Source organism: Pristiophorus japonicus, chromosome 16, assembly GCF_044704955.1.
Source record: "Pristiophorus japonicus isolate sPriJap1 chromosome 16, sPriJap1.hap1, whole genome shotgun sequence".
Lineage (NCBI taxonomy): Eukaryota > Metazoa > Chordata > Chondrichthyes > Pristiophoridae > Pristiophorus > Pristiophorus japonicus.
The window spans coordinates 99,519,522-99,547,132 of NC_091992.1; the positions used below are offsets into that span (position 1 = coordinate 99,519,522).

General features: G+C 42.5%; 1 protein-coding gene across 3 annotated transcripts in view; it reads right to left on the reverse strand.

Annotated features, from left to right (window-relative positions):
* Positions 1–27,611, reverse strand: part of LOC139226678 (phosphoinositide 3-kinase regulatory subunit 6-like) — a 149,885-nt gene that overhangs the window by 63,323 nt on the left and 58,951 nt on the right. For all 3 annotated transcript variants that reach the window (XM_070857600.1, XM_070857601.1, XM_070857599.1), the window contains 6 exons: positions 27,101–27,208; positions 23,992–24,083; positions 22,650–22,715; positions 20,312–20,444; positions 16,112–16,181; positions 7,236–7,419 (listed from right to left, as the gene is read on the reverse strand). In XM_070857600.1, the coding sequence (XP_070713701.1) occupies positions 7,236–7,419; positions 16,112–16,181; positions 20,312–20,444; positions 22,650–22,715; positions 23,992–24,083; positions 27,101–27,208 (653 nt within the window). The remainder of the gene's footprint in view (positions 1–7,235; positions 7,420–16,111; positions 16,182–20,311; positions 20,445–22,649; positions 22,716–23,991; positions 24,084–27,100; positions 27,209–27,611) is intronic.

Below are 27,611 nucleotides of genomic sequence, written 5' to 3' on the forward strand. Positions count from 1 at the left end.
TCAATCGACATACACAAAATGGAGACTATAGTTCAGAATGCATACACACAACTGGAGGTGTGACCAGGATAAATGTATGACCTTCTCAAAAACCCACACGGTGCCACAAAGAAACAATTATATTGTGAAGTGGTAATTTAAGTGATGCAGCGTCTCGCAATGTTAAAAAAACAAACCGAGCATTTACGATAAATTAACTGCCCGCACCTTCAAGCCAAGTCCTGAACAATGTGGTTTTAAGTGCTGCTGATGCTTTATGTGTTGCAAAGTTATTACATTGTTCTCATCTCTGCCTCAGTGCACAGTACTGAACCAACACAAAAAAATGAAAAGAATGAATATGATTTTTTTTTAACATTCTTCAGCAAAATCAAACAAATAAAAGATTACCGTTGTCATTCCTCACTTTCTTCAAAAGGCTAAAAAACATCTGTTAAATATGCCAGGAATTATTATTAATGGCATTGCCAGCTATATCTTAATGTCATCTTGATATACCATCAAGCCTTGCTGAGTGCTTTTTAACAATAAATTTACTTCTCAAATTTTAGGATAAGAATTTCTTGAAACCTAGGCTGTCCTGCCTCTGTCCAACACTGGGTCAGGAAGGGCATCAGGCATTGACTACCGGTAGTCAAACAGGATCAGACAGGAGGGAGGTGAGAACATGAAGCCTGTGTACCCTTAACTTAATGGCATTGAAAATGGCAGCACTGGCAGAGTACCAGGAGCACTACTCCATATTTAACTCCCATGCCCCTCAAAGGCAAGAGCATCCTCATTGTTGCAGTGCCAGTCTCATTATTTTTCCATTTCTACCCAATCAATGACATTCAATTAGGGAAATTCTGAGACAGTTTTTCTACTGTGGACTACAGAGTGTTGGGTTGAGATCACCTGATGAGTATTTGATTCAGATTATTTGGAATTATTTCCACTTGAAACCTTCAGTGGTCATCAGAGAGAAGAAATCATTTTGAACATGAGTTCCAGAAAGCACAATAGGTTGCCAGATTTGCAAACCACGTCATAACATTTCCAATTGAAGTGAATTTATGTTCGCATTAGAACTTCTGTACTCTTGCAAATATTTAATTAAAATGAAAAGTAACAGAATTCTCTTCATAGTATATCTCAAAGGGGGAGGAGAAGAAAGATATCTGGTCAATAAGGTGCAGTTGGCAACGCTCGCAGACTCTTTGCTCTGACACTTGACAAATTCCCCTAGACTACCACAGAGACGTGCAGAAAGCATGCGTCAAAATATCAAAAATAGAAAGCTACTAAATATGTCATCAGCAGTCAGAACAGGGCGAAGGATCAGGAGGGGCTGGAAAATAGTGCGGTCATTCTCATTTAGTTTCTTATGGGAAATTAAACCCTTGGGGTACAGAAACATAGAACATAGAAAACATAGAAAATAGGTGCAGGAGTAGGCCATTCGGCCCTTCGAGCCTGCACCACCATTCAATATGATCATGGCTGATCATGCAACTTCAGTACCCCATTCCTGCTTTCTCTCCATTACCCCTTGATCCCTTTAGCACATAAGAACATAAGAACATAAGAATTAGGAACAGGAGTAGGCCATCTAGCCCCTCGAGCCTGCTCCACCATTCAACAAGATCATGGCTGATCTGGCCGTGGACTCAGCTCCACTTACCCGCCCGCTCCCCATAACCCTTAACTCCCTTATTGGTTAAAAATCTATCTATCTGTGATTTGAATACATTCAATAAGCTAGCCTCAACTGCTTCCTTGGGCAGAGAATTCCACAGATTCACAACCCTCTGGGAGAAGAAATTCCTTCTCAACTCAGTTTTAAATTGGCTCCCCCGTATTTTGAGGCTGTGCCCCCTAGTTCTAGTCTCCCCGACCAGTGGAAACAACCTCTCTGCCTCGATCTTGTCTATCCCTTTCATTATTTTAAATGTTTCTATAAGATCACCCCTCATCCTTCTGAACTCCAATGGGTAAAGACCCAGTCTGCTCAATCTATCATCATAAGGTAACCCTCTCATCTCCGGAATCAGCCTAGTGAATCATCTCTGTACCCCCTCCAAAGCTAGTATATCCTTCCTTAAGAAAGGTGACCAAAACTGCACGCAGTACTCCAGGTGCGGCCTCACTAATACCCTATACAGTTGCAGCAGGATCTCCCTGCTTATGTACTCCATCCCTCTCGCAATGAAGGCCAACATTCCATTCGCCTTCCTGATTACCTGCTGCACCTGCAAACTAACTTTGTGGGATTCATGCACAAGGACCCCCAGGTCCCTCTGCACTGCAACATGTTGTAATTTCTCCCCATTCAAATAATATTCCCTTTTACTGTTTTTTTTTCCAAGGTGGATGACCTCACATTTTCCGACATTGTATTCCATCTGCCAAAACTTAGCCCATTCGCTTAACCTATCTAAATCTCTTTGCAGCCTCTATGTGTCCTCTACACAACCTGCTTTCCCACTAATCTTTGTGTCATCTGCAAATTTTGTTATACTACACTCTGTCCCCTCTTCCAGGTCATCTATGTATATTGTAAACAGTTGTGGTCCCAGCAACGATCCCTGTGGCACACCACTAACCACCGATTTCCAACCTGAAAAGGACCCATTTATCCCGACTCTCTGCTTTCTGTTAGCCAGCCAATTCTCGATCCATGCTAATACATTTCCTCTGACTCCGCGTATCTTTATCTTCTGCAGTAACCTTTTGTGTGGCACCTTATCGAATGCCTTTTGGAAATCTAAATACACCACATCCATCGGTACACCTCTATCCACCATGCTCGTTATATCCTCAAAGAATTCCAGTAAATTAGTTAAACATGATTTCCCCTTCATGAATCCATGTTGCGTCTGCTTGATTGCACTATTCCTATCTAGATGTCCCGCTATTTCTTCCTTAATGATAGCTTCAAGCATTTTCCCCACTACAGATGTTAAACTAACTGGCCTATAGTTACCTGCCTTTTGTCTGCCCCCTTTTTTAAACAGAGGCATTACATTAGCTGCTTTCCAATCTGCTGGTACCTCCCCAGAGTCCAGAGAATTTTGGTGGATTATAACGAATGCATTTGCTATAACTTCCGCCATCTCTTTTAATACCCTGGGATGCATTTCATCAGGAGCAGGGGATTTGTCTACCTTGAGTCCCATTAGCCTACCCCCCTAGTGATAGTGATTGTCTCAAGGTCCTCCCTTCCCACATTCCCGTGACCAGCAATTTCTGGCATGGTTTTTGTGTCTTCCACTGTGAAGACCGAAGCAAAATAATTGTTTAAGGTCTCAGCCATTTCCACATTTCCCATTATTAAATCCCCCTTCTCATCTTCTAAGGGACCAACATTTACTTTAGTCACTCTTTTCCGTTTTATATATAGGTAAAAGCTTTTACTATCTGTTTTTATGTTTTGCGCAAGTTTACTTTCGTAATCTATCTTTCCTTTCTTTATTGCTTTCTTAGTCATTCTTTGCTGTCGTTTAAAATTTTCCCAATCTTCTAGTTTCCCACTAACCTTGGCCACCTTATACGCATTGGTTTTTAATTTGATACTCTCCCTTATTTCCTTGGTTATCCACGGCTGGTTATCCCTTCTCTTATCGCCCTTCTTTTTCACTGGAATATATTTTTGTTGAGCACTATGAAAGAGCTCCTTAAAAGTCCTCCACTGTTCCTCAATTGTGCCACCGTTTAGTCGATGTTTCCAGTCTACTTTAGCCAACTCTGCCCTCATCCCACTGTAGTCCCCTTTGTTTAAGCATCGTACGCTCATTTGAGACACTACTTCCTCAGCCTCAATCTGTATTACAAATTCAACCATACTGTGATCACTCATTCCGAGAGGATCTTTTACTAGGAGATTGTTTATTATTCCTGTCTCATTACACAGGACCAGATCTAAGATAGCTTGCTCCCTTTTAGGTTCTGTAACATACTGTTCTAAGAAACAATCCCGTATGCATTCTATGAATTCCTCCTCAAGGCTACCCCGTGCAATTTGATTTGACCAATCGATATGTAGGTTAAAATCCCCCATGATTACTGCCGTTCCTTTTTCACATGCCTCCATTATTCCCTTGATTATTGCCCGCCCCACCGTGAAGTTATTATTTGGGGGGCCTATAAACTACGCCCACCTTACTATCTCTAATCTCCACCCACAATGATTCAACATTTTGTTCATTAGAGCCAATATCGTCTCTTACAACTGCCCTGATATCATCCTTTCTTTAACAGAGCTATCCCACCTCCTTTCCCTTCTTGTCTATCTTTCCGAATTGTCAGATACCCCTGTATGTTTAATTCCCAGTCTTGGCCACCCTGCAACCACGTTTCTGTAATGGCCACCAAATTATACCCATTTGTAATGATTTGTGCCGTCAACTCATTTACTTTATTTCGAATGCTGCGTGCATTTAAGTAGAGTGTTTTAATACTAGTTTTTAAACCATGATTTTTAGTTTTGACCCCTCCTGCAGCCCCTTTATATTCATACATATTGTCCCTTCCTGCCACCTTGTGGTTTACACTTACCCCAGTGCTACTCTGCTCTGTTGCCTCCTGCCTTTTGCATTCTTTCTTGGGGTCCTGTTCATCTGAGCTCTCACCCACTCTAACTAACTCAGAGCCCTCTCCTGGGTTCCGAATACTTCTTGCATTGAGGCACCGAACTTTCATGCTTGCCATTTTATTATACTTTGACCCTTTAGAATTTTGCTGTATAGTGGCCCTTTTTGTTTCTTGCCTTGGGTTTCTCTGCCCTCCACTTTTACTCATCCTTTCTGTCTTTTGCTTTTGTCTCCATTTTGTTTCCCTCTGTCTCCCTGCATTGGTTCCCATCCCCCTGCCATATTAGTTTAACTCCTCCCTAACAGCACTAGCAAACACTCCCCCTTGGACATTGGTTCCGGTCCTGCCCAGGTGCAGACTGTCCGGTTTGTACTGGTCCCACCTCCCCCAGAACCGGTTCCAATGCCCCAGGAATTTGAATCCCTCCCTGCTGCACCACTGCTCAAGCCACGTATTCATCTGAGCTGTCCTGCAATTCCTACTCTGACTAGCTCGTGGCACTGGTAGCAATCCTGAGATTACTACTTTTGAGGTCTTACATTTTAATTTAGCTCCTAGCTCCTTAAATTCATCTCGTAGGGCCTCATCCCTTTTTTTTACCTATATCGTTGGTACCAATGTGCAACACGACAACTGGATGTTCACCCTCCCTTTTAAGAATGTCCTGCACCCGCTCCGAGACATCCTTGACCCTTGCACCAGGGAGGCAACATACCATCCTGGAGTCTCGGTTGCGGCCGTAGAAACGCCTATCTATTCCCCTTACAATTGAATCCCCTATCCCTATCGCTCTCCCACTCTTTTTCCTGCCCTCCTGTGCAGCAGAGCCAGCCACGGTGCCATAAACTTGGCTGCTGCTGCCCTCTCCTGATGAGTCATCCCCCTCAACAGTACTCAAAGCAGTGTATCTGTTTTGCAGGTGGATGACCGCAGGGGACCCCTGCACTACCTTCCTTGCACTGCTCTTCCTGCTGGTCTTCCATTTCTTAGCTGGCTGTGGACCCTTTCCCTGCGGTAAGACCAACTTGCTACACGTGCTACTCACGTCATTCTCAGCATCATGGATGCTCCAGAATAAATCCACCCTCAGCTCCAATTCCGCAACGCGGACCGTCAGGAGCTGGAGGCGGATATACTTTCCGCACACGTAGTCGTCAGGGACACCGGAAGTATATTTCTTCTATGTATGAAGTTAAAGATTTATTTTGTAAAATGTAATTATAAACCAGTGAGTAAAAGAAAAATATACTCTCCTACGTCACCTCATCCGAACAGGAATATCTCAGTTTAGCTAATTTGTGGAATTGTATTTGAAAATGCTTGGAAAATGAATCCAACTGTTCAAATTCACTTTGCTGCCCTCTCTTGGTTGTATTTGACACATTTCATGGAGACATCAGGGAGGAAACAATCTCACACGGCTGAAAACTTAGAGGGCCTATTTCTTTCCTGGTTTTGTGCGTGTTTCTCTCTATCTATCAATCTGTAATATACTAAAAGTCTTACATCTCGCACTTCCTATCTGTGCCACTTGACCTCCTGTGGTCAGATTTTTTGTCATACTTTTTGTGTCAATTTTATCTATTATAAATTTCTATATCAACATTTCAAAACACCCAAGTAAACATGTCACCCACAATTCTCTCCAAATGCTTTCTGATGAATCTTTTTTCCATCAGCCTTTTTCCTCACCTCAGTAATTTAAAAATTCTAATGTTCAAAATAAAGGCTTAATTAAGTAGAATAGTCAAAAAATAACAAATTTCACAACAACATGATTATATTTAGCCACAAAAGTGTTTTTTTGTGTCTTTTAATGGCTTCATTAATTTTTTTTACTTGAAGACTTCAGGCCTTCCCAAAAGCCTGGGCTTGGAGTTAACATTTTTAGTTAGAGCTGTGGGCTGAATTTGGATTGTGCTGTCTGAGCATAGATTGTAGCTCATTTCTCAGGATGCATCCATCACAACTATTCAATCAGCTATACTGGGGAATATTTTTTCTATAGATTCTAGCATTTTCTGCTCAAAGGTTTTTCAAAATTTGAAGAAAAGTTAGAGGGAAAATTTCAAAAGCTTTACTGGGGTAAAATTCACATGAATGTTATAAGACAAATATGTATGTGTATGCGAGAGAATGTGATCTCATTACATACCTGTTATAGGCTTTGTTTTGTGTTCTATAAACTTAATAAACGGAAAAGACAGATTTAAATTGGGGATTGTGTGCCATGGTCCATACCCTACCCCCACTCTCTAACTCTGTTTCTCCCAAAGACTAAATTTGGTCTTGACTCCGCTTGTACCATGCCACAGGTGAATGTCAATATACATATAGTGGGTTCTCTCACTTGTCTGCCATAACTTCGCCAGAAGAGCCGTAGAAACCTCAGTAAAATGGCGTAAACAGCTCTTACACTAGAATTATGGCAGACAAGTGGGAGAATCCCCCATGGAAATGTACACTCATTATATATCATTTGTATCAGTGTTATTTTGGTGTGCTATTGTCTTAAGTTTAATTATTTGGAATAGTACAACAGATAAAGGGAACAGACTTTAATATCCAAAGACTCGACTGCAGATATGAACTAGCCCTTTAAAATCAACTGTGGTATTCAATACTTTATAAATTAAAAAATTTATTTTGAACATCATACTGACCTGCAAGACCTCATCCAGTCTGCTGATATTACAGGTCTCTCCCAGGGCTGCTTGTATGGTGTGTTTTATAACATGACCCATACTAACAGTGGACATCTCATTTGGGTTCATTGAGGGGATCTCATTGCAAAGAGCATTACAGACTTCTTCAGAGATAAGATCAGGATCAGCAAAAATGAAAATTCTGAAAAAGAAGATTCATCTTGTCAAAGAATTTCAACTCCATTTGAAAGGTACTATTCACCCTTGAAAGGACCAATGTCACACAGAACTTTGCCCAATTTTTTAAATTGTATACCAATAAGAAACATTTCGCTCCAGATAAAGTAATATATTTAGTTATCAAATTTAAGTTATCAAGGGCTAGAAATTCATCGACTTACCGCGGGTGGCTGCTCTTTCACCAATTGATGACGGGTCCCATGGCGGCCGCCATTTTATTCCCTCTCTTTGCGCTGCCGGTAACTGGCAACACCCTGGAGGAAAAAAATGGTGGCGTGGTGACGTCAATCGGCGTGCGACGCCGACTTAATGTCATCACTCTGAACTTCGACCCAGTGCTGAATTCAGCACTTTGTCCTAAGCAAGTCAGGTAAACCTGACAGTGGTGATGTCAGCACCCTTAAAGAAACACACACATCTTTCAGGTAATTTTGGATTTAAGCTTTTGGACTGGGTTGTTTTTTATTTTATTGAAGTAGTGGCTTGCTGCAATATATGTTAAATGTGTTGAAGTGTGTAAGGAGTGCTGCTGGATGTTTGCAAGGCCTCGGCTGGTAAAAAAAAAAGATCTCCGAGCAGATAGAAAATGCTGCAAATACTCAGCAGGTCAGGCAACATCCATGGACAGAGAAACAGAGTTCACGTCCCAGATTGAGATGCTGTCTAACCAGCTAAGTATTTACATCATTTTATGCTGTCATTTCAGATTTAGAGCATCCGCTCGCAGAGGGATGAGGAAGACACAGAAGAGGAAGAAGCCGAAGAAGAGGAAGCAGAAGGAAGGATGCAACCCAGAAAGCCCCTTTCTGGCTGGGATATCCAGGATGGAATCATTCGTCTGGGGTACTAGTGACCACAACCCCAATTCCCCTTTCCACATTTGTCCCACAGCTTACCTTCCCCTCTGTTACTGACCATCACAGCATCCTCTTGGCCACAATGCTGACTTGAAAGCCACCACAAAGCAAACCATCCAATCCAACTTTATACATCTGTCCATCCAATATAACACCAAGAAATTAACTCATCACCTTTATGCATTCTCTCAGTGACTGTCTTATGTGTGCCTTTGCCTATCCTAGTGATGTCATGCAGTGCTACCCCCCAGTGGCTGCAGCATGGCTGGTGGAAGGCTGCTGACTTTCAGTGGGGGACAGTGTAAAATGGCCTTGCTAGTCGACCTTGAGGAGCTGATGGCTAGGAGTGTCATGAAGCTTATTTGGGCACTGGAGCCAGGTGGTGGGGGCGACACTGCTGGCAGTGACGGCCTCAGTGATATAGTCCCACATCCTTCTTTCTGGAGAGCCTCCTGGCCCCTGCGGGTACATTTTTGCAGTGTTGACCCCAGAACAAAGCTGCAGTGCTGCATGCAAGACCCTGGGTGCCCCTTCCCAGTCTCGCTGAGCCATTTGCATTAGTGCTGAAGCAGTTTTCCCATGTTTTGAAGCTCGGAAGAGCTTTATGAGCTGAATAATCACATTTGGGACTTTTTAACGTAAATTTTTTTTTTTGAAAGGCAGTAAGGGCTGAAAACTGCACTCTTTCAGCAGTTTAATTTTAATTTGTATTCATTCTGAGTGCATTACCCCTTTAATTCAAAGCCCATTTAATTGCCCACAATTCCTTGCGAGCTCCACAGCCTTCCTCCCAGAGGCTGTAAAAAGCTGCAACGCTTCAGGACAGGAACTTTGCCTTGGACATCTCTACTAACATCACCAGGAGAGCCACCAATCTCCATTCGCCCCCCAGACAAATTTAGTCTCCTTGGCGTTCTGGCCATTTTCCGCGGCCGTTAACTCCTGTTGCGATGACAACGCCAACATTCACAATGAACACGAATTTCTCCGGATTTAAGCTAATGAGGCTGAATTCCCTTTAAAACCCAAGTCCATTTAAGGCTTTTACCATATCTGGAGAGAGCCATAACTCTCTTGCACTCACAGACCGGATAGAGAAAAAAAGCTTGCCAAGTAATAGGTAATATCTCTTAACTCTAACTTCTCTCTTTCTCATAATCTTTTGTATCTTTTGTTGTTCTTACTACAGTCAGTGCTTCTCTGAATCCCTTCCCTTGTTCCTTCTAAGATTCAAGGACAACAACTCCATGCTGTTCGTATCCCTACATTCCCACGGTGTTGTAATCAAGATTCCTCACACAGTCTCCTACTCTAACATTCTTTCTTTGGATTTCAAAACCATGGAATTCCTTACATTCCTCAGTTTTTCCTTCTTCCTACAATCTCAAGTCTTTTAAAACACAACCTTAGTATCACCCAATCATTTTCTAATTTACCTCATCTTCTCCTTTGCTCTTTCAACCTTGCTGGTATCCTGAACTTTAATTCTTTACCCTTGGTTTCTGAACAAAATAAGTTGGGTAATGTCACATATCTCAAACCTTCTTACGGTTACACAAGAACAATAATCAAGATGTACAAAAACTGTCCATCACAGAAAATGCAAGTCAAAACAATTTTTTTTTTTTTAAACGGGGGAAAGTGCCCAACGAAATGGAAAAGTGAGGTACAGAAAATTAATGGAATTTACAATGTAAATTCAAGCACAAAAAGGAAAATTATATACATTTTTGCTTTATTTTTTAAAAGTCTAAATTCTATAGAACACTTTATTTAAAGAAAACGACAGATAACATACAGCCATGACATCTCTGTCGACAATCACATTTAATTTACTGGGTAAGGAATACTGGGATACCTCGGAGCACTACACGAGAAATTATAGAGAGGGCAAGGTTGATCTAAAGTGGTTCAGCCCAGCTGGCACTATTATAGAAACACAACCAGAAGAGGGAACAACTTTATATTCTCCTGATGCAAAGAAAAATAAAAGTCTTAGCAGAAAAAGGCTGCAGCGAGCAGAAAAATAAATTGTGAATATTAACTGTCTAAGTTTCAGGAAAAGGTCAAAAGAGGGGCTGTTTGAAACACAGGAACAGAAACAGAGAAGGAAGACAAAAAAAGAACATAAACCAATCCAGAATGAGAAACGTCCACGTAACTCCACCAAAACCAGAGTTAGTGGGCCGAAATTCAGTGCAGCCAGAAAACTGGTGGTGTTAAGGCCTTTTTTTCCCTGATTTGCGCCACAAAGTTTGCGATGGCTATTGGATCCATATTCAGCTTTTTGGCCACAAAAAAGTATTCCAGTCTTAATAGCCCTTCAAACCTGAACGTTTGCAGTCTTAATTGGGACATTATTCCCACGGGAAATTCACCCGTAGGGTGTTTGGCAGCTGCCATTGCAGCACAGACACGAGGGAACGAGCGTACCAGTGCTGCTTTGGAGAGGATGGCCGCGGATCTGCAAGATTCAACAGAGCATCTAAGTGATATCATATCTGGTAGCTTTCAGACTGTGGCTGCTTGCATGCAGTCTCAGCTGGATGCCCCCCCCCCAAGACCCTCAGTGTTGCTTTCGCGGCTAGGTCCACCACGGGCCACAGAGGACCTTCCGGTGTGACACCACAGCACCGACCTGTGCTCCCTCAGATTGGTGGTGGTGGTATTATACCGCCCCTGGTGAGTTACTCAGGCTCCTCAGGCCAGGATACAGATGATGCGCTCCCCCCCCCGGTTTGCAGCATTCCTGGCCCCAGACCTCCGCCAGTGCCTCCACACATGGCCTCGCCCGAGCCAAGTCAGGCTGAACCCTCCCAGGAGGGTGTTGACCAGTTTTCAGCCGGACCTTCCAGGTCCAAAGCTGCTCGAGGGCATCCGAGAAGGACATCTGTAGCTTTCACACAGGGAACACAACAACTTTCCCAGACCCATGAGGCAGCCACAGGGGAGACACTGAGGTGAAGTTGCAGGTTAGGCACACGTAAGATAATCATTGGCAGTTCCTCAATGTCGAGGATGACTTGCTTCCACTCTAAAAGTGAGTTCTCAGGTGGCTGAACATTCCAATGCGGGACCTACAGTTTCTGTCACAGGTGGGGCAGACAGTGGTTGAAGGAAAGGGTGGGCGGGGGAGTCTGGTTTGCCGCACGCTCCTTCCGCTGTTTGCGCTTGGTCTTGGGCGACAAGACTCGAGGTGCTCAGTGCCCTCCCGGATGCTCTTCCTCCGTTTAGGGCGCTCTTGGGCCAGGGATTCCCAGGTGCCGGTGGGGATGTTGCACTTTATCATGGAGGCTTTGAGGGTGTCCTTGAAGTGTTTCCTCTGCCTACCTGGGGCTCGCTTGCCGTGTCGAGGCTCCAAAAAGAGTGCTTGCTTTGGGAGTCTCATGTCAGGCATGCGGACAATGTGGCCCGCCCAGCGGAGCTGATCGAGCGTAGTCAGTGCTTTGATGCGGGGTATGTTGGCCTGAGCGAGAACACTGATGTTGGTGCATCTGTCCTCCCAATGGATTTGCAGGATCTTGCGGAAACAGCGCTAGTGGTACTTCTCCAGTGCTTTGAGGTGTCTGCTGGAAATAGTCCACATCTCTGAGCTATATAGGAGGGCAGGTATCACTACTGCCCTGTAGACCATAAGCATGGTGCCAGATTTGAGGTCCTGGTCTTCAAAAACTCTCTTCCTCAGGCGATCAAAGGCTGCACTGGCACACTGAAGGCGGTGTTGGACCTCGTCATCGATGTCTGCCCTTGCTGACAGTAGGCTCCCGAGATGTGGAAAATGGTCCACGTTGTCCAAGGTCTCACTGTGGATTTTGATGACTGGGGGGCAGTGCTGTGAGGCGGGGTCAGGTTGGTGGCGGACTTTTGTCTTACAGATGTTTAGTGTAAGGCCCATGCTTTCGTATGCCTCGGTGAAGGTGTTGATGATGACTTGGAGTTTGGCCTCCGAGAGTGCGCAAAAGCAAGTGTCGGTCTGCGTACTGTAGTTCGATGACAAAGGTTGGGACAACCTTGAAGGCGGTGGAGGTGGAACAGATTCCCGTTTGTTACTGGGCGGAATGCTGAGCTGGGGTGACGTTTCCAGTCTGAGCCCCTGGATTGAGATTTCAGTTTTCTCTCTGTGAATCTCGAGATCTCTATTTCTCTCTCTCTCTCTAGTTTTTTTGCCCCCTTTTCTCTATTCCTATTTCTCTACTTCTCTCTCTTCCAATCAAATTTTTTCATTCTGTATCTCATTCCCTTTCCTCACTTCTTTCTCCTCTCTCTCCCTCTCTCCCTCTCCCCTCCCCTCGAGTGCGGATTCTGTGCTGAGCCCCTCCGATCCATTGAAGAGGCTCCTGGACGTTGCTGAGCAATATGGAGCTGGCTTCGGGATCTCACTCCGTCCGGAGCTCGCTGATTTCCCCCAGATGATCTCTTACTGGACTTCTCTGTGAGACCGTCTCAGCTGCTATTACTTCGAGGACTCCGGAGAGCTTCCGACCCATCCTCAGGTTTGGATCATACCTTCTTGTCTCTCTCCGCTCCCATGGCTCCAAGATCTCTGCCACTCTGCACCAGCCCTAAAAGCTGGCAGGGGCACCGTCAGCTAAAGAACGGCTTCTTCACGCTGAGAATAGATCTGGGGGCGGAGCGGCAGTGGTGCGCACTTTTACTGCGTCACTACTGCCACAAGCCCCACACCGCCTCGAGAGTCGGCAGTAGTCCTCAACGCTGCAAGACCTCCCGGGCCGAATCTATGTCGGGGCAGCCAGTTGAGCTCAAAGTGCCGGCCATTCGATTTTGACGAATGGCCGCCACAAACAGGCAGTAACGGTCCTTCCTCAGATCGTGAATTTCGGGGCCAGTGTACGTAGACTTCCCTCACAAACCACCTGTAAAGTCCCTACTTTAGAGAACATGAATTTCCTTCCTCAGTCTTTCCTGAAAAGAAAAGCAGTTTTGTTCAATAAACCTCAGTCCTGCTTCTCAACTGATACTGAGCCAGCTCTTGTTTTTTTTAATTAAGAGGAGCCAATTGGTTCCAACTCAACTAAACTCTCTTGAAATTTGTCCCACATAGACATTATTTTGTGGGGCGAAAAGTTTATTTCTAATCTAAACAAGAGACACTCATGAGAAGACAAACCTTTCAGACACAGAGCACAAGAGACTTTTTTTTTTAAAGAGGAAGAAGTAGCAGAAAAACAGATATGTGAACACCTAGATTTGGAAGAGAACTTTCAAGGGAAGAAAATGCCCACAGGAGAGAATGGCCCTGAAAATTAACAGGGTTATTTATGATGGTGTTGTGCAGTCAGCTTAATTAAATTTCCACTAGGGAGTGGTGGAAATTTGTATGGCAAATTTATAAGCACTGAAAATAGCAGCATTAGCCTGGGGAAGTAGTTGGTACTTATTCTACATATTGCAAGACTGAGATCACTGTCAGATATATGTCATAGAGGGCTCATGTGTGGTTTTGTGGCTTCTTTAAAGCACGTCTTCAAATTAAGTACCTGGCAGAGGTACCCGATATTTGGAGCAGGGCATGGAAAGGAGGGAGAAAAAATAAACATCGAATTTGAATGAAACTGACCAGCAACTCTGGACAAAATGCAGCAAAATTCTGCTGGGTGGCTAAAGGAGAAAGCCACAAAAAGCTGTCATGCATGCCACATGGAGAGAGGCACTGATTGCCACCTCTGACCCCCAGAACTGCATATCAGTACCAGAAAAAGTTAAATGACCTGACAAAAGAAGGCAAGGTAATAGTGGAAGCTATCCCTTTATTCCATTGGCATGAGCGCACTGTTCACACTCAAATTAATTGAAACACAAATAACTCTTCATACTGCACCATGCTTAAGGGGCGGTCACTAATTCAGGATTTTAAAACATGTGTTGCCATTCCCCTAATAGCAATTCTCTCATGCAGAACCACGTTAACAGCATGATACCACCAGATATATAGCTTCAGTTGTCCACTTGTGCACAATGCCTATGAAAGGCAGAGGACCAGAGGCAGCATCTCAGACATTAGAGAGCAATCCCACTATGCAGGTCATTGAGATTCTGGGATGGCACACTGCTCAAGCAGTGGGAGATTGGTGAGACAGTGCTGCCTACAGGTGAGTGGGAACACACCTAGAAAGTCACCATGGTATCCCTGCGTGCTTATATACTCCTTTCTTACAGAGTCACCAAAGCAACAGAGGACAAAGAATAATAAAATGGAGGAGAAGGACAGTAATTCCCTCCTTATCGACTACTGACAACAAGGAAGAGGATTGGGAAAACCAGGCCACGCAGGAGCAAGATCCTACCCCATGTTCCTCTGCCCCAAATCTTTGTTGGCACTGCCTGCTTTTCCAACAGCTTAGACCCATTCACCCAAGGGACTTAGATAGTGTAAATGAGACTGTAACACCAGGTAATTCACAAAGCATAAGGAACCTGGAGGAATAGGAAGTGGGTGAGGATGTGTCACCTTCCCAGTGGAGGCCAAAGAGAAGGCTTTGGAACCCATGGGTAAACACCTGAAAAGGTTGTTCCAGGAAGATCATAACTATGTTGAGCCTCCGAAGTCAGTCTCCAAGGATGTGCAGCAACTGACAGATGTGACTGAAATCTACAGCCCTTATTTGCGGTAACATCTGGGAAGATTTTTCCTCATTACAGGAATCAATGTAGCATGTGGCAGCTACACTGGAATCTGCAGCACCAGGCCACTTAGGCAGAAGATCTAGCCAGCAGCAGTTCTTTCCCAGAACCAAGCTCCCGTGAAAGGAGGGCCACTTCCATCGCTTGAGTCTTTTGTAGCACAGGAGTAGATAACCACCTTTCATGATGCATCAGTCACTGAGAAATCCTCCGAGTGATCCTTTACTCCATGCTGTGCTGCTCTTCCTCCAAAGCAGGTAAGGCTACTTCCCCAGGAATCTCCATGTCCAGATCTTTTTGAATGGCAAAGTTGTGCAGGGCATAGGGCAAGCTACAACAATGCAGAATATTCAATCTGGAACATATTACAAAGCCACTACTGATCTATCAAGGCAGTAAAAGCACCCCTTGTAGATCCTGGTGGTTCTCTCTATGCCTACTCTGAGAGAGGCATGTGTCTGTTCCCTATGCTCTGTACCTCCTGATCTCTTCTCTTGTGATGTAGCTTCATTTCAGTATTTATTTCAAAGTCCCTTTCATATGATCTGCTTCTCTCTGATATTTTTTGTTCTTCAAAATAAGAATTTTTTCTTTGAAAAACCAAATGTTTCCTGCGAATGTTCCTTCTCAGTTTATCTTAGATATATGACTACTCTCTTTAACTGTCTCAAACATCCACCCTATATGAACTGTCTGTGATCTCCAAAATGTTTATAATGAGCTCCAGTGTTTGTGTCCTATTTATTCTTCTCCATCTCAGTATTGAAATTAAGATTAAGGGCTGATACATTTGGTTTTATACAGTAGTAATTTGATGTAGAAGGCACTTCAAAGATTCCTGAACGTACAACCTTATTTTGCTAGTTAGGATGTTAGAAACTGTCCTACATAAAAAATGTGAGCAAAGCGGTTTGTCTCTATGGTTATCTAATAATGAAGTTGCGGTCAGAAATGGCACATTTTGCCTCACAATCCTGGCACACTGAGTCTCCATCCCCAGGCTGACGTTAATCCCCAGCAGGGGCCATGGAGTCTGTTCCGTTCATATAAATGACCCCAAAGCTGGAAATACAGTCCCATCTGGGATATGACACATTATTACCATTTATTCTACAGACTGTTTTATCCAGTTATCATCAATTGGATCATACTTACTTTTCCCAGTGTGGAAATGCCTCATTTCTCAGCCCATGTTCAGAAATAACTAACCTCTGATACAATACACCTGTAAAATAATGGGCTTTAATTAGATACCATTACGTTTAGAGTTGCTGGTGTATATCTGTAACTATCATAAAAGCATTCTATCGAAGCTCAGTGCCTATCCATATTAGGTTGGTGCTATCTTATCTAGAGCATATTAGAGTTCTGAAACATCTTTTATTGAAATGAATAATTATTTAAAACCTTAAAAATCATTCATACACCCGATCCTAAAGTACTTACTTTGAGAAATACCAACAATAAGGAGCCCAAGATTATATTATATTTATTCATGACAGAAACACATTCAACAGAATAAAATGATCAATAGGCAGGAGGCACAGATGAGGTATATGATAAGAATGGACATGGTACATATTGTACTGCACCACAGCTCAGGCTCTCTAGGGTGATACCCTGCCCTACAGCAGAAAAGTACACCTCACCATCCAGAGCAGAGCCATTGTTTCCCCTCGGATTCCCGGAGTTTCTACGTGCCTTACAATGCTCTGAGATGGCCAGGAGTTGGTCATACAATCCCTTTTTGCATAAACATGGGTTTTTTGCCTTTTTCTCTTTATCAAGGTTTTTAAGAATTATTTAGCACTTTTGATGTATGTGATCAGATCCTACTGTTAATTTGCTCTTAACCTATTGCTGCCAGTTCCCTCAGCCACATATTTAGTTTCATTTGTTCTGGTAATTTCAAATTGCACTTCCTCAAAATTAACAGGATCAAGAAGACCAACATAGTGGTCAGGGCTACGCGACATTATTGGGTTTTGCGGTGTGCATAGAGTAACTTGCCTGAAAGTTAAATCTAATTATGTTCCCTTTAGCGAGGTAAGGGGGTTGCCCTTCATGGTTTTATTTTACAGAATCTATTAGTCAACTTCAGCATAATGATCTTTGCCCCATCAGTCATGCTAGTCACACAGTAGGGCAACATTTACTGAGGTATGCATAACGTTACAGTAAAATCACTTGGTGTACTGGTTATAGATCAGGATTTGGACTTTATGCCCAAATTACAACAGAGCAGAAGAGGGCTAACTAAAGCATTAATCACCTCAAAATAATAGTATAACTGAGAAAACAGAAGTTGATTTATATTTATTAAATGCAATATTTTATATTTCACTTAGAAATCATTTTCTATACCTGCATCACTAAAAGCAAGACATCCTGGTATTTATGTTTATTAATCTTCTAACTCTTTGTGCTAAGTGTAAGTGAACATTTATCTTTCTTGGTATGCAGATTACCTTTTTGTTCTTCAAAATAAAATCTTTTTCTTTGAAAAACAAAATATCTCTTGTGAGCGTCCCTTCTCAGTTTATCTTAGGTATATGATTACTATATTTTTTCTGTCTTGAACTGTATTAAACATACACACATGAACTGACTGTACTCTCCAAAACATTTATAATGAGCTCCAGTGCTGGTGTCCTTTTTATTCTTCTCCGTCTCACTACTGAAATTAAGAAATAAAAATCTTGCTGATACATTTGGTAAGGACCTGCTTACTACAATAGAGATTTGCATCAGCACGGACAAATATTAAATGCCCACATGTTTTATACAATAGTAATTTGATGCTGTATAACACTTCAAAGATTCCTGAAGGAACATCATTTTGCTTGTTAGGATGTTAGAAACTGCTCTACATGAAAAATGTGAGAAAAGCTGTTATTTTCTATGGTTATCTACTAATGAAGTCACATTCTCAGAAATGGCACAACATTCATGGCAGAAACACATTTTGACAGAATAAAATTATCAATAGCCAGAAACCACAGATGAGGTATATGATAAGAATGAACATGGTACATTATTGTACTGCTCCACAGCTCAGCCTCTCCGGGGTGATATCCTACCCTCGAGCAGAAAAGTACATGTTTTGATGGGTTACACTTGTAACTAAATGCCGATGAACGAGTGATCACTTTAATCATACATGCCAGATCCTGGTGCTTACTAAATTTTAGCTTAATAAAATACTGCTACAGAAATACATTTGTTTAACATGACAAGATGGGTAAAAATCCCACAGGCAGTAGAGGGGCTGACTGTATGTACAAAGAGTGTTTACACTAGTCTTAATTAAGCTTGTAATTATGACTTGTTAAGCTTGTAAACTCGTTGCTGACGAGTAAGTGATAAATATAATCATGCAACTATTTTAAGTTGTGATCAGTAATCAAGTGCCCCCTGATTAAAGGGGGAGAGACACTCCCAAAACTTTTCAAGTGCCCCCTTGGTTTTTTTTTTTTTTGAGGACACTAAAACACAAATTATACAAGTGCCCCCTGGCTAAAAAGGGGGGGGGGGCACTAAAACCGGCACAATAAACAAATTAAACTTTAGACAAAAAACATCAAATTAAAATTTGTAATCATGCATGTTAGATTGTGGCACTTAGTGTTACCCTGATTTAAAACATATTTTATAAAGATATAGAGATGTATAGTTCCGTTGCCGTATTTAATCAAGCTAACAGAGCTCTGTAAACTTCCTGCTGCTTGTCTAACTAGGTCCATCCTATCTATTAGAGCACTGACTTTCTGGTTTATCTACAGCCAATTGGGAAGATTCCCTTCCAGACATCTGCCCCTCCATTAATGACCCAAACTGGCTGGGCAATCCTCACCAGTGGAGCTGTGTCATTCAGGTATTGGAAAACTGAGTTAGCCACAGGGGCTGACTTGGTCTCAAACTTCCATCACCTGGTGTGTCACCTTCGAGCTACTTTGATCATAAGGAGACTGGCTGGTGGAGATTATTGGAAGCAGTTTCTACCACAGGTTTTGGCACAACGATGTTTGAAGAATTTCAGGAGACATCCAGAACAATTCTGGGATTTAGAGGGAGGGGAGACAAATTCTTTTCTGAAAAAGTATGGGGAGGACCCACCTGCCACACCCCCAGGCAATAGTTACACCTACACTAATAGGGAAGCAATAAATTCAAAAGGTATTATAATGTTTTAAATGTATTCATTCACGGGATATGGACATTGCTGGCAAAACCGGCATTTATTCCCCATCCCTAATTGCCCTTGGGAAGGTGTTGGTGAGCCTCTGTGGAATTCTCTGCCCCAGAGGCTGGGTCATTGCATATATTTAAGGTGGAGATAGACAGATTTTTGAGCGATAAGGGAATAAAGGGCATGGGGAGCGGGCAGCGAAGTGGAGCTGAGTCCATGATTAATCAGCCATGATCTTATTAAATGGCAGAGCAGGCTCAAGAGGCCAGGTGGACTACTCCTATTTCTTATGTTCTTCTTGAACCGTTGCAGTCTGTGTGGTGAAGATATTCCCAAAGTGCTGTTAGGTAGGGAGTTCCAAGATTTTGACCCAGCGCCGATGAAGGAATGGCGATATATTTCCAAGTCGGGATAGTATGTGACGGAGGGGAACTTGGGGATGGTGATGTTCCCAGGCGCCGGCTGCCCTTGTCCTTCTAGATGGTAAAGGTCGAGAGTTTGGGAGGTGCTGTCGGAGAAGCCTTGGCGAGTTGCTGTGGTGCATCTTGTAGATGGTATGCACTGCAGCCACAGTGCACCGGTGGTGAAGGGAGTGAATGTTTAAGGTGGTGAATGGGGTGCCAATCAAGCGGGCTGTTTTGTCCTGGATGGTGTCAGGCTTCTTGAATGCTGTTGGAGCTGCACTCATCCAGGCAAGTGGAGAGTATTCCATCACACTCCTGACTTGTGCCTTGTAGGTGGTGGAAACGCTTTGGGGAGTCAGGAGGAGAGTCATTTGCTGCAGAATACCCAGCCTCTGACTGACTCTTGCAGCTGATCAATAGTGACCCCCAGGATGTTGATGGTGCCACTGAATGTTAAGGGGAGGTGGTTAGATTCTCTCTTGTTGGAGATGGTCATTGTCTGGCACTTGTGTGGCGCGAATGTTACTTGTCACTTATCAGCCCAAGCCCAGATGTTGTCTAGGTCTTGTTGCATGTGGGCACGGACTGCTTCATTATCTGAGGGATTGTGAATGGGACTGAACACTGTGCAAACATACCCACTTCTGACCGTATAATGAAGGGAAGGTCATTGATGAAGCAGCTGAAGATGGTTGGGCCTCAGACACTGCATCCTGCAGTATTTAAAGATCTGTGTTCAGCATTTAGAGTTTATCCACATACCTGGTGCTTTTCTTTCAGCCTTTAACATAACCGCATATTCATGTCCAATGGTGCAGTAGGGCTTGGCAAAGGATAGCAGCCCTTTGCAAAATTTATATGCTTTTTCATGAAGATCATCAGGAATATACGCAGCCTGAAAAGGAAAGTGCTTCATGATGAATGGAATATTTTTAACAATGTTGAATTAATTAGAAAACAAATTAAGCACCATTTCACTTTTATTATGTGATAAGAAGTAACTTGGCAAACTCATCAACCATAATGGTGGCAGTTAATTGCAGTCACAGAAGATACAAACATTAGGTGCAAAACTTCAAGTGAGGAAATCTGGGAAGATAAAAAAAATCCAGTATGCATTATAAGGAAATGAAACATAGGAACATAGAAAGTAGGTGCAGGAGCAGGCCATTCGGCCCTTCGAACCTACACCACCATTCAATATTTCACGGCTGATCATGCAACTTCAGTATCTCACACCGGCCTTCGCTCTAAACCCCATGATCCCTTTAGCCGTAAGGGCCACATATATACAACGTTGAATATATCCAACGAACTGGACTCAACACTTTCTGTGATAGAGAATTCCACAGGTTCACAATTCTCTGGGTGAAAAAGTTTCTCCTCATCTCGGTCCTAGATGGCTTACCTCTTATCCTTAGACTGTGACCCCTGGTTCTAGACTTCTCCAACATCAGGAACATTCTTCCTGCATCTAACCTGTCTAATCCGGTCAGAATTTTATATGCTTCTATGAGATCCCCTCTCATCCTTCTAAATTCCAGTGAATATAAGCATAGTCGATACATCCTTTCTTCATATGTCAGTCCTGCCATCCCAGGAATCAGTCTGGTGAACCTTCGCTGCACTCCCTCAATAGCAATAATGTCCTTCATCAGATTAGGACACCAGAACTGCCCACAATACTCAAGGTGTGGTCTCACCAAGGCCCTGTACAACTGCAGCAAGACCTCCCTGCTCCTATACTCAAATCCTCTCGCTGTGAAGGTCAACATGCCATTTGCTTTCTTTACTGCCTGCTGTACCTGCATGCCTAATTTCAATGACTGATGTACCATGACACCCAGGTCTCGTTGCACCTCCCCTTTTACTAATCTGTCACCATTCAGATAATAATCTGCCTTCCTGTGGCTTTTGACATGTAAGGGCTGTAATATACACTTGGGAATTCTGTGAAAGTTTTGAGTTTTGCTTTCCTTGTTTCCTCCATGATGTTACGGACTTAAAATATGCTTCACACTCCCAATTTAAGCCGCACTCCGGCATTTCAGTGCTTTACTGCAGGTACAGTCTTTCAGATGAGATGTCACTGAGGTTGTCTGCCTACTTAGGTAAAACATCCTGTGGCACTATTCATAGAAGAGCAGAGGGATTCCTGTGGTGTCCTAGCCATTTATCCCTCAACTAACACTGCCAAAAACAGATGAACTGGTCAATTATCTGAATACTGTTTCTGGAACATTGCTGTCGGCAAATTGGCCGCCATGTTTGTCTACATTACAATAGCAATGACATTATAAAAGTAATTTATTAGTTGTAAAGTACTTTGGGTATTCCTGAGGATGTGAAAGGTGCTATATAAATGCAAGTTCATTTTTACGTTAATGTAACTTTAGTCCTTAAAACAAAATACTTCCTGGAAGAATAATGGTATAATGCCTCAATTAAACCTTTTCTTCCGACATCGCCAGTGCAAGCAAACGAACAAACTAGAAAGTTGTCATTTTAATTTCTTTGCAGTTGTAAGGATAGTACTGCAAATGTTACACACACTTTCTCTTTTCAATGACTTGATTGAATGTTTGAGAATCTACCCACATCAATCTAACAAATTGGTTCAAATAACAAAAACAATGGGAGATTAGCACCCACAATTTTGACAAGGTTAGGAGCACTTTCTTGTCGGGCCAACAATTTTGTGGAGGATTGTTGTTTGTTCAATTTTCTCCTACATCTATAATGAAAATGATAGCATCCCTCCATTTGCAGTTTTGAATGTGAAAATTATACTTGCACCATTTCTTCTTTTATAAAGTGATTCCAGCCACATGTACTAATTAGAATGGAATCTACACATAGCACTTGCTTGCTCAGGCAAAATGGTGCACAATTTGTGAACACATCCACCGTGTCCGAGTAAATAACAACTTTTTGTGCACTTTTATCTCACTTGCTTGAATGACGTATCAAAAGAAAAACACAAGTGATGAATACTGTCTTTATCTCTGCTTGCCTAAACTGACTAAATTACATTGGAGAATCCAGAACGCGACATTTATCCTGCAAACCAAATACTCACCAACATTAATTGTGCACCCACCTGAATAATAGCGTACATTAAGGTGTTCAGTAAAGGGAGAATGTAGTGCTTATTGTCTTTCCTCGCCTGTTAAAAACAATTCCAGTCAATGTGTGAGTCAAGACATAATACTACTTAAGAATAAGTTCATTCATAAATAAATATAGCGAATATTTTCTATTTTATTAACTATGGAGCTTTTATGAGTTATTTATTAAGATCTATATGGGATGGGGAGCTTTGTGTTCAAAGGGAAGGATGACCTTGCTGGGGCACAGAAGGCTTTTACAATTGCAGTACATAAAATCAACATTAACACTCTCGCGAGTCAAACAGGTTAGTTGCACTCAACTTTACTCTACCCCTTAAATGTACACTAACCTCGAACTTGGGGGGGGGGGGGGGGAGATTTCCTCTATTTACTATTTGTAGTAACATCATAAACATATGTATTAAAGAGAGCACAAATGATTTTGCTACAAATAACAGAGAGGACATTTTCCCTCCAGTAACAGAAAATCTTTTACTCCACACTCTAATGTTGTCATTTCTCACAGCATATCTCCTGTGATGCAGATCAGCAATTTAATCCTTTTTTGGTGTGGCTTACATACTCTGGATTGTCGTGCTAATTTTACTGAATCGGACCAATGTTCAAATACTAAAATTCACAAATTCAGCAACACCGCAGAGACCCAGATTGGCCAAATTTTTACCTCAGACAATAGTCCAACTCAGAGTTTAGGTCATTATACTGGCATGCAGACTTCACTCCTGACTCCACATGCCTAAACTCGTTGCTTTCATCTCCTCTGGCCCCTAATGCCTTAACATAGCCACCACTGACCCCTGCACATCCACCTCTAGTTTTGGCACATGTGCACTATGCTTCTATTGTTAATTTAAAACCTTTTGTTTCCCTTTAGCCACTATCTTTATCCAATGCTCAAGCAGCAGCCAAAGTGTATTGAGATGATTACCAGCTATGAGCGGACAAGATCAGCCACGGAGGCACTGGGCATTTTTCCCCGCGCACCTGCTGACTTGAGGAACAGAGACACGACTAACGTTTTTCTGAAGCTGGTAGGCACAAGAATATTTGAATTCAAGGGAGAATTTCTCATTCACAATATACAATTATGGTGATGTCTGATAACGGTACACGGCCACTAAAAGCTGCAAACTCAACATTTTCACAAAATGTTGTTACTAAGTTCAATGACAACCGTGCACTGGTAGGGTGTCTGTGAGATATGTAAAGCCGCAAGACATTTGAAGGATCTATATCCATGGAACATCAGAGGGTTATCAATCCTTCATAATCATCACAAAATCACATGTTTTCTTTAAAATAGTTTCTCACCAGTTCCAGTTCACTAATAAGAATTTTAACCAGAAAAATGTTGTTGTATGGGTCTCGTTCAGTCTTTTTATGCAAGGTCCATCTAAACATCCCTGTCGAATAAAACAAATACAGTGGTTTTATTATTGACAATAATTCTAATAAATGTATTTGTACCCGAGAATGTAGCGCCGATTTTCTGTCGGAAAGCTGGAAAGTAAAAATGGAGGTAAACAAGCGGAGATCAGCGCAAACAATCGGGGGCCGAGGAAAGCATGGAACTCAGGCCATATATTCCCTTTTTAAATATGAAAATTAAAGTTTCAATCCATGTGACTATCATTCATGCTTATTAGGCACAGCCTGTTTAAGAACATGAAATCGTGAAAGCTTTTCAATTTTTTAATGTGGTTTATACTAATACATAAAATGTATTCAAAGAAACACAAAATACACTACAGATCTCAATGATGTAAAAACAGGGCTAGAATTTCCACTCCATTTCCACCGGGTTTTTCGGCGGTACTGCTCATTTTCGGCAGAAAACCAACCGGCAAGAATTTCCACAAATTTCCACAAAGAGTTCCGCCGGTAGTTTTGAAATAACGCTGGGGAGCAGACTGCCGGCATGCATCGCCGAAAAAAACGCTACCGCCCCCAAGTTTGGGCTCAGCGGTGACCCGTAGATGAGTAGAAAAAAAACACCCACGAGAAAGCAGCCGGAGCTGGGCGGTAGATAAGTAGCCCTGCAAAAAAAGCTAAGTTAAAGTGTTTTTTATAATTCTTTTTAAATTATTTTATAGCAATTAAGTGGAAAAAAGTCACGAGAATGTTTTCTGATTTTTTTATTTTTTGGAAAAAATATTTTGTGTGTGTTTTCCCCCCTCCCTGGGCCAAACCCGCAGCCTCGGACTAAATTTGAGTAAGTACCGCCCAATTTTCCCAGGATCACGTTTTCTGCTGGGAATGTGCGTGTAAGACCCATTTTTCCGGCCGGGTGCAATTTTTTCCTATTTTTGTGCAATTTTTCACCGGCATTAATTTAATAATCTCAGCAGTTTTTTGGGCGGCAATCCGGCGGTAATGAATTTTATGTAAATTCTAGCCCATAAATAGCTAAAAAAAAAGAAATAAAACAGCAGAAAAATAATTTTGTTTCCTGCTGTGCCTAAAATTCTGGGCTTACTTTTATGCCTGTTTTGAACCAGCATAATTGCAGGAAATTCGCAGGCACGGCTCGATAGTCTGGGGCAGAACCATTATAATGAGCCAAGATGCACTTGGGGGCAGGGAGCAGTAGACGGCCATAAAAGAGTGAGTTAAAGTTGGCTGTAACATAATTACATGTGTAATACACTTGCGCCCGAGTTGCCTCGAGCTTTTACACCAATGATTTGACTTATGCCCCAATTACGTCAGTCTCTGCAAATACACAGGAAATTCCATTTGGCTTTGAAAATAGCAAGGTTTATTTATACTGTTTGAAAGTTTAAATAGTTTTAACTCAATAATAGTATTCAACAATAAGGATGAGGAATTACAGTCCATTGATTAGGAACTTTCCACAGATGACATAACTAATGATTCCAACAGCATAATTTAACTTAATTTTAACCCCCAAGAACAGGTGGGTTGGAGACAGGTGAGATGTAAAAATGTTTTAAATCACAAACACCACCCACTCTCTTCTGGGTTTAATGGAGGCAGGACGGAAGGAGAGGGAGGAGCGGGGGCCGGGGAGGGGGCGTGGGCAGGCAGCCAACCTGCTCCCAGGAGGCGGGTTGGACATTTAAATATTATAATGAGGCTGCGTGCCTCAGATTTAGCCTGTCTTCTAGGTTTAGCCAGCCGGGTTTCCCTGGCCTCAGAAAAGCCAACAGATAATCATCAAAGGGAGGTAAAGGCTACTTGGTGGAAAAGGTGCCTTGACAGCACTGCTTGTGGGCCAGGAGGAGCAGGAGTTCTTCCCCTGGCTCCCTGAGCTTACCTTTTTCCCTGCCAATGGACTCCTTCTCCCATTCAAAGACCACCCCCCTCCTGCCCGCCGGGATCAGGGATTAGACCGGAATGCGACCCCCCCCACCCAAGCCCATGCCTCACTAATGCAGCAGTAGACTCTACCCGCTCCTGCGGCTGGGGCCTCCTCCAGAATGTTCCCCACCCAACAGGGAGCCACACCTGTCAAGTACACAGGGAAACCGGGACTTCTGGGTTTCCTGACCAAAACTCCTCTCCTCCTGCCCCCACTCACGGAACCGGCCAAGTCAATATCGGGACCATTGCGTCCCATATCGTATTAATCAGCTCTGTCCATACACATCTTTATAAACCTTCAATTGCAATAAGACGCTGTACTTGAGGTTTATTACTTTTGTACTACTGTCATTTTAGTTTGCTCACAGAACAAGTTAAATAATCCGATTACACCTACATTATCCATGTGTCAAGAATCGGATAATGTTTCCCCGATCGCTGCCCGCAACCCCCAACCGCGCCCCCCCCCCGCCCCCATTTTCTTTTCTCCAATGTAAACACATTTTGGACCCTAAGCCTGAACATGAACCTTGTCACTCTGCTCAAAATGCTTGCCAATGATCCTTGCCTTTTTAAAGGTAGGCCATTTAAAATTGCACACAGTATTCCAATAGTGCCTTAATCAAAATTGAAAGATCAAGGCTGTTGAAAGGGATTGGTGAATGCATGTAATCTGTGAGTACTATTTAAGTACTGTATTTCTATTTTTACAGGAGTTTAAAATCGTTTCTAGAAATGTCCCAATTTCCGTTGTGTGAATTGCGTCAATTCCATTACTTCATGTGTGACTGGTATTCCATGATTTACAATTGAGTTACACAATGGGTTTAAAAGGACATTTAAGGGATTTTGTAAAACATGTCTGCAGATAGAACTATGATTTAAAGTAGATATTAAACATATTATTCTTAAATAAAAAAGGCATAATCATAAAACTGTCAACCAAATATTAATTAATTATAGCAATTAGTTACACTTTCTAATGGCTGAGTAATGTTTCAACCAGCCTTACGTGAGACTTGATCCATGCAATAGTTAACTATTAATTTAACCAGTGACCTTGCAGATCTTGCCTCTGATAGCACAGATTCCCTACCTCGACTGCACTGGAATGCTGGGTGATCTCGGTCCAGTTCCCGTATAATGGCTTGTACACTGCGCCGGATATCAGCCTCAGCATTTGCTTCTGTACTAGGGCTTGCAGCTAAACAAATAAAACAAAATAAAATGCATTTTACTGAGACATATCGCAAACACTGATTTTAAGAGTTTCCAGTCCCCATGGAAATGGGAAAATGGCCATAGGAAAGTGGCAGAGAATATTTTCTCATAGGCCAATTTATTACTGCAGTTGCACTCTGCTCATCAGGGGACCTGGAGCAGCAGAGGGTCAGTTAAAATCAAAGATAAAGATTAGGAGGGAAAAGTAAGGGGGGGGGGGGGGGAGAAAAAGAGAGAGAAAATGAAGAAAATGAAAGAAGAACAGGAGAAAGAATGAGGAAGGGCTTAAGAGAAACACAGAAACCAAAAGCAAAGCCAGAAGAGAGACAGATTGACAGCGCATTAAAAAATACACAAAGAACGAAGGGCAAAATTCTATTATGAAC